At 58.0% G+C, this 7306-nt stretch overlaps 3 protein-coding genes across 3 annotated transcripts; all 3 read left to right on the top strand.

Annotated features, from left to right (window-relative positions):
* Positions 1 to 152: 152 nt before the first annotated feature.
* ACA1_027050 (uncharacterized protein) lies at positions 153 to 981 on the top strand (the record flags this gene model as incomplete). Its single annotated transcript, XM_004334213.1, has 4 exons — positions 153 to 206; positions 314 to 620; positions 692 to 775; positions 860 to 981. 4 exons carry the CDS (start codon positions 153 to 155, stop codon positions 979 to 981), a joined length of 567 nt encoding a protein of 188 aa, XP_004334261.1.
* Positions 982 to 1436: 455 nt separating this feature from the next.
* On the top strand, positions 1437 to 4401 carry ACA1_027040 (protein kinase, putative; the record flags this gene model as incomplete). The annotated part of the gene is made up of 12 exons (XM_004334212.1): positions 1437 to 1587; positions 1708 to 1778; positions 1850 to 1916; positions 1983 to 2119; positions 2203 to 2373; positions 2451 to 2922; positions 3000 to 3117; positions 3195 to 3311; positions 3392 to 3491; positions 3612 to 3739; positions 3825 to 3948; positions 3994 to 4401. The coding sequence occupies 12 exons, from the start codon at positions 1437 to 1439 to the stop codon at positions 4399 to 4401; spliced, it is 2064 nt and encodes a 687-aa protein (XP_004334260.1).
* Positions 4402 to 4491: 90 nt separating this feature from the next.
* Positions 4492 to 7305, top strand: ACA1_027030 (C2 domain containing protein; the record flags this gene model as incomplete). The annotated part of the gene is made up of 14 exons (XM_004334211.1): positions 4492 to 4561; positions 4673 to 4753; positions 4862 to 4999; positions 5097 to 5175; positions 5250 to 5293; positions 5377 to 5487; positions 5605 to 5718; positions 5883 to 5986; positions 6052 to 6183; positions 6276 to 6358; positions 6456 to 6570; positions 6647 to 6750; positions 6825 to 6998; positions 7125 to 7305. The coding sequence occupies 14 exons, from the start codon at positions 4492 to 4494 to the stop codon at positions 7303 to 7305; spliced, it is 1530 nt and encodes a 509-aa protein (XP_004334259.1).
* Position 7306: the final 1 nt, after the last annotated feature.

Raw genomic sequence — 7306 nt, 5'->3', positions numbered from 1 at the left:
CCCCTTGTCCTCTGGACTCGTTTGACGAGAAGAGCGCGTGTGTACTGACTACATAGTTGCCTCGTGTAGTCGCGAATGTGATTCACGCGTGCGGCACGTTCTGGTACCACTCTTGCCGATGCAGGGAGGGCAAGCACTACGATGAGTTCGCCATGTTCTCCATCTCTGCGTTCCCCTTCTTCTACAACTTCCTCAGAATCGCCATCGTGCGTCCCCACCCTTCTTCTGTTTCAATGCGAGCCGATCACGGCCTCCGCAAGCGCCTGTGGTGGTGATGACTCACTCGATCACCACCCTGATGTTGCTATTGCAGGCGCGTCAGGCCACTGCGGCTTCCAAGGACCAAACGGCCTCGCCTCACAGCGCCTACCTGATGTCGTCCGAGCAGCAGTCGGAACAGAAAAAGGTGTACCAGAAGGTCATGGCGATGTTCCTGGGCTATGCGGCCTTCGCCTTCTTCTGCTACAACCTCTTCGACTTCAGCATCTACAACGACATCCTGCGCGACTTCGTGATGGGCGGCATCCTCGGGCTCGATGTCCTGACCTTCATCTACTACATCTACCACCACGTCCAGAACCAGCGCCAGTGGAACCGGGACAAGAAGCTCCTCATCGCCGGTACGTGCACTCATCACCGATTGATGAAGTGAACTGAGTCATCCGCCAACTGAGATCTCCGCTCTTCGCAGCCATCATCCTGTTCGTGATCGGATACGCGGCCCACACGCTCGACAGGCATAGCATCCTTTGCTCGCCCACCTCGGTCTTCCAGGGTACGTGCAAGGCCCAGCCTGTTGTCCTGTTTGCCTGGTCTGGAGCACGATGAATGCTCACCACGCAATGCATTGCTCCTCTAGGCCATGCGATCTGGCACGTGTTCTGTGCCTTTGCGCTGTGCGTGCTCTACACCATGTTCAGGCACGAGCACTTCCACGTCCTCTCCGACACCTGGGCCGAGAGCAGCCCCGTCTTCTGTTGATGATCGCGTGCTCATTCCCTTGAGTCCGCCTCTCACATTTTCATCTTTGTAATAAATCTTCATTTATTCCCTCTCCTCTATTCTTTGAAGGGTGTGCTTATGTCGAAGTACGTGCCCTGCACACTGGCTGTGCTGCACCTCCTTGAGTGGTCGGTCGGGCTTCAACTAGCAGTGAGCCAGCTGGACCGGTAGGGCGACCAAAAGGAGAAAACAGCAACAACAAAGGGAAATTTCGACCCACCAGCCCCGAAGCAGTTCGACCCGCTGTCGTGCTACGTTCGTGCCTCCATCAATTTCCAACGTTCCCGTTTCTTCTTATGCAGCGACGCTGAGGCCGTGTTCTACTCCTCTCTTTCCCACCACGATCTCCACCTCCACCATCTTGTACATAAGTCTCGCGCCATTTCGGAAATCGACATTTGCGAGAGGGGGCTTTCTTTGCATTTGCAACGACGATGCTGGCAACCGTCGTGGCCACCTTCTTGCTGCTGTTGGCGCTCAACGCGGCCTCAGGCGCAGCCGACTACCAGAGATTTACCGTACGAGTAGTGTGGCCCGGTGGCACCAACTGCTCCGCCCCCTTGAGCGCTGCCTGCAATGATACTGGTGCTGCTGCCCTCGCCCCTTCTTCTCCTCCTGGCAGAGTTGCTGTGACATGCCGGTAGAATAGATGAGCTCATCTGTGTCACACGGCTGCGAACTCAGGGTTGACGTCGTGGCCAGAAGGTTGGGCGGCCTCGGACCCGAGCCAGGGAGGCGGTGACTGGAGCGGCGGCTCCAAGTCTTTCTCCAACCCAGTACGCTTCTTCTTCTCCTTCTGTGCGTTCGTGTCTCCGCGTCTTCGCTAACAGTTGGTGCGTGCCCACAGCTTCCGGCCAACATGCGAATCGGCTGGGTGGAGGTCGATCTCTATGGTCGCTTTGAATGCTCGCCAAGTTCGTTTTCCATCTTCTGCTGGCTTGCGATGAAGCTTCCTAACCTACCTAACCTCGCCATGGCAGATGAAACACACACGGCGTTCGATGTGCAGGTGCAAAAAGAGGCGATTGCCTCCCTTGAGTTCCAAGCCAATGCGAGCAAGTGTCAGGGGTGCCGGAACTGCGGATATCTGCATAAGGCCACCTCTCGACATTATGGGGTAGGCACACATGCTTACAATCACCTCTCTTTCTCGCTTCGTTCAGCGAACACACTGGCTGACACTGTTGAGGTGGTGCCCAGACTGCTGGTCTGCCGGATTACGATTACGGCCCCCAGGCACCCAACATCCTCTCGCTTCAGCTGCACTCTGGCCTGCTCGTGCTCAACGCGGCAGACATCCACATCTATGCCAAGGACTCGACCGGAGGCTCGAATATTGACATGAGCCGGTGGGAGTTCATCGCTATTCTAGTACGTGCCTCGCCACTTTGCGCGCATGATCTCATCATGAGGCTTGACCTAACTTACGTGTGTGTACTCACTACTAGATATCTGCGTTAATCGGCGTTGTCATTCTGGTGTCGACCATCTGCTTCGGCATCATTCTATTCCTCAAGTCGCGCGGAAGGCTTCGGCGGAGTCGATACACCGAGATCCCCGGTAAAGCGGCGCGTGGGAGCAAGGGCGAAGGGACAAGCGGACGAGACAGCACCTACGACGACGACGATGACGGTGATTGCGAGTCCAAGCCACCGACCCGTGACACGATCAACAACCTTACCGGGTCGGACGAGCTGCTGGTAACCACGGAGAACACTGCCTTGCTATCTAACACGCCTACGGGCAACCTGGGCAATCCGGCCAAAGCCAAGGAAGTCCTCGGCGCCGAGCGTGGCCACCACCACGGACGGCCACGCAAGCGGAGCGCCGCTGGACAGAACTGGAAGAAGCAGATCCAAGTAACTGAAATCAAGATTCTCGGTCGTATCGGCCGAGGCAGCTATGGTGATGTCTTCAAGGGTACGGCCCCACTCATCTACCATAGTAGCGGTCCCCTACGTAGTAGGAGAAGTAGTCTCATATACCACTTCGTGCAGGAGTGTGGCAGGGGACGGTGGTAGCGGTAAAGAAGCTTCCTGGCTACTTCATCGAGCTCAGAGAAGAGGAATCCGCTGCGTTCCTAGACAACTTCCAGAAGGAGGCCTCCATTATGAAGTACACCCCTCTTCTACTGTGCGGCTGGTCTTTGTTGTACATGTACTGATCACGCCCTTCTTCTTTGCCATCTTTAGATCGTTGCATCACCCCAACATTTTACAACTTCTGTCAACGTACATGGAGCCTCCCGATTTGTGTCTCGTTATGGAGTACATGCCCAAGGGGTCCCTCTACAAGATACTGCACGACCAGTAGGTTCTCCCTCTTGAAGACAACGATCGTTGGGCTTGCCCTTACAGTCGCGCCTCTCTCGCATTTCTCTTCCACACAGGACAGTGCAATTGGACTGGCCCATCGTCCGTAAGATCTTGCTCGATGCTGCGAAGGGCATGGCCTACCTTCACGGCTGCGAGCCTGTTGTGATCCATCGGGTACTTCTGTTCTTGTCTCCCATCACCTTGATCACCACTTCGCTCTAGCAGGCCGACTGACGGAGTGACGGTGTGTCTTGTGTGTGCGGGCGGGGTGGCGGATGTGCGTTCGAACGCCAGGATCTCAAATCGCACAACCTGCTGATCGACAATAACTGGACATGCAAGGTGTGCGACTTTGGCTTGTCTAAGATATTGACCGATCGACCCACAACCTCGCAGATGACCTCCTGCGGCACTCCCTCATGGTTCCCACCCGCTCCCCCCCTCTCAATTGATAATTGGCTATCTCTCCCTCTTTGGACTGGTGCTGATGGCCTGGAGCTGGGGCAGGACCGCGCCGGAAGTGCTCCGAAACGACCGCTACACCGAGAAGGCTGACGTCTTCGGCTTTGGCGTAGTTGTCTGGGAGTGTGTCACGCGTCAGGACCCTCACCCCGGCATGCCCCCGTTTCAGGTTAGGCCTCGTCATCATCGATCTTTTTGTTCGTTTTCGCCCTAGGCCATGCATGTGCTCACGCCTTCGTCGCTCTTTGTGGTTCAGGTGGTGCTCGAAGTGGGTTCGAAGCATCTTCGACCCGAGATCCCGAGCACTGCGCCAACGCCGCTGCAGGACCTCATGCGGAGCTGTTGGTCGGAGGACCCCGCCCAGCGCCCGTCGTTTCAGGAGATCGTGCGCCTCCTGATATCGATGAAGGTGCACGCGCTCTATCCTCCGGCTGCAGCCGGCGACGGCGTGGAGGCCGACATCGTACGGGAGGGCAGTGAAGACGAACAACACCACCATCAACGTTCCGTTACCGACGACGGGACTGGAGAAGATGAGGGGCCTGTTCGTCCAGTCATGCTGTACAGCCCGAGCGCCGAACTGCGCGCACCGCACGAGGAGGCGATCTCGTCTTCGTCGTGATGGTTGCCCGGCACCCGTTGTCGACGGTAACGACAAAGAATTCAAATTGTATGGCTGTTTGTTTCGAACAGAAGAAGAAAAGAGTTCGTGATGGCGGAGGAGAGGCTGCTGCGTATCAAGCTCGTGCGAGCGACTGACCTCGTCCCTGCCGACTCCAACGGTTGCGCGTCACCTGCCTCATTTTATTAAAAATCATCCTTATAATAAATTTATAAATCATAATAATAAAGGATGATCAATAATATAATTTATTCTATTTATTTAAATGCAGGTTTGTCGGACCCCTATGTGGTGCTCACCCTCAACGGCACCTCCGTGCGCAGCAAGACCATCCCCAAGACCCTCAACCCTGGTACCTACCCACCGCTCTACCCCGACTACCGACCCTGCCCTGCCCCGTTGGCTCGCGTCCACGATGGACCTGACCTGACGTGATCGCGCGGGGGCCATGTGCGCGCAGTGTGGGAGGAGCTGTTCTCGCTGCCGGTGAAAGATCTGGACGCGGACGTGCTGCACGTGCAGGTGATGGACTGGGACAGGGTCAGCAAGGACGACCCGATCGGCGATGCCTCCGTCGCCCTGACCCACCTCGTCCAGGGTACGATGATGGACACCACCGTCCAGCGCCGCTGGTCGCCGTGAGATTGGCTCACACTCGCCTCCATGTGTACTCCCACGCACGCACGCACGCGTAGAAGTGGAGTCAGATGTGTGGGCGCCGCTGACTAATGTCGCATCGGGCCGCGTCCACCTCACCCTCATGCCCATCAACTGGTACCACGCACTTCTCACAACGGAATGCTAATAATGAGCTTCAACCTCATTCCTTCGTTTTGCTATTTCTCTAGCGGGCGGCAACCCGACGAGGGCAAAGCGAAGGAGGTCAGCGGAGGTAGGCCCCACCACAGTGAAAGTACAATTGGGAGCGTGGTGGGCCAATGCCATAGCTGACGCTTTGCTATGTCGTGGCGCCAGACGTTTCGCCGCCGCAGAGCAAGAAGGAGAGGAAGCTCGCCAAGAAGGCGAAGAGGAAGCTACTGCTCACAAAGAGGGAGGAGCCATCGCGTAACATCATCGACATCGTGGGTGCGTGTTCCCCGTCATTGGCTCACCAACGTCCTTAGAAGGACCTCTTCTTGTGTGGTCATCGTTGCCTTGGCGTTGGCCCAATCGTCCTCCTTTTCCTTCTCGTCATGAGCTCAGTGCTCGAAGGTCTCGGCCTGGCGCGACCTGGCAAAAGCGCGATCGACCCGTACTGCGTCGTGCGAGTCGGAAGCGCGGTCTACGTCACTTCAGTCAAGCGTGGAGCGGCCAGCTGTACGTTCCGCTCCCCAGCCACGCACGCACGCACGCACGCACACCACACACCACACACACCACACACCACACACACCACACACGCCACACACACCACACACATACCGCACACACACACACACACAGCCAACACGTTCCACTGGTGTCGGGCGGCGATGGCATAGGTATCTGGAACGAGGACTGCAGCTTTGAGCTGACGGGCGACGATGCCAGCGATGTGCATATCACCGTGATCAACGAGAAAGGGAGCCACCAGCCCCATACACTGGTAGCGCCCATAAGACATCGCCCAGGTGGCCCTGGTCAGGTTTGACGATGTGACTGTGTGCCCAGGGCGGGTTGAGGGTGCCGCTGGCGAGCGTCCGAGACGAGAACGGAGGCGAGGCCCGCCTCTACCCGCTAGAACTGAAGGAGACTGCGGCCACGGGCTACCTCCGGCTGCAGCTGCAGCTCAACTCAGTCTCCGTACCCGCTCCCCCCTCCTCGACCTCGCTCCTCGTATGTGGCGCTGCTTTCTTCGCGTGTGAGTGCGTCGTGACATGGATGGTGGCCAACAGACCGGCATTCTGGCCCACTTCGGTGCGCCGCTGTGCGCGAGCATGCCCATGCGCGTGAATGTCGGCGATCTCCTGCTGTTCAGGTCTGGTGCACTCCGCCCTCGTCTCCCAGCGACCTCTGTCATCTATCGTTCTAACCTGTCCCTAACCGCCACACTTTACACACCGGCGCCGGCGTAGTTGCACGCACGTGGGCGCTGTGGTGACGAAAGTGGGTACGGGCAGCACCTGGGACCACGTCGCCATGGTGGTCAAGCCGCAGTACGATGATGGCGATGCTGATCAGTATCTCGGCGTACGACGTCACCTTCTTCCTTCTACCACTCTTGCGACCCCTAAGCAACGTGTACGTTACAACAAACTGCTCTCAGGTGTTCGAATCGTGCCCGTCGGGCGTGCGGGTGGCCCGCTACTTGGACTCCTACTGCAACGCCTACTTTGACGCGGGCGCCAAGATCGCCTTGCGGCGTCTGACGTACGTCGACCGACCGCCTGCTCTGCTGTGTCTCAATCAGCGAGACTGACTCACTAGACGCGGAACCGACACAGGGCCGAGCGACACGACCTGTCGCTCGAGGCGTTGACGGCGTTCGTGAAGCAGATGGACGGCAAGCCCTACGAAAAGAACCTCATGGAGATGGTGCGGGGCACCATGTCCCTCAACAGCGGCGAGGACCTCTCCGGCGTCTTCTGCTCCGAACTCGTCGCCGCCGCCTACCAACGGTACCCTTGCCGCACCGCACCGCACCGCACCGCACCGCACCGCACCGCACCGCACCGCAACGCAACGCAACGCAACGGGCGCATGCGTGGTGATGAGGCAACTGCGATTGACGACGCGCATGACAGGATGGGTCTGCTGGAGGCTACGGTGTCGTCGAACAACTTCATGCCGGGCCACTTCGGGAAGCCGCAGATGCCGCTCCAGCGAGGCGCCTCGCTCGGTCCGTTGGTCTTTTTCAAGCCCAAGCGCATCAAACCGGCCGCTCTTGCCGCCGCCAAGCTTGCCTCGCCTTCTTCATCTTCTTGAA

The sequence above is a fragment of the Acanthamoeba castellanii genome (assembly GCF_000313135.1).
Source record: "Acanthamoeba castellanii str. Neff unplaced genomic scaffold scf7180000084464, whole genome shotgun sequence".
Lineage (NCBI taxonomy): Eukaryota > Discosea > Longamoebia > Acanthamoebidae > Acanthamoeba > Acanthamoeba castellanii.
Note: the sequence above shows the minus strand (reverse complement) of the source record. Positions and strands in the feature narration are given on the sequence as shown.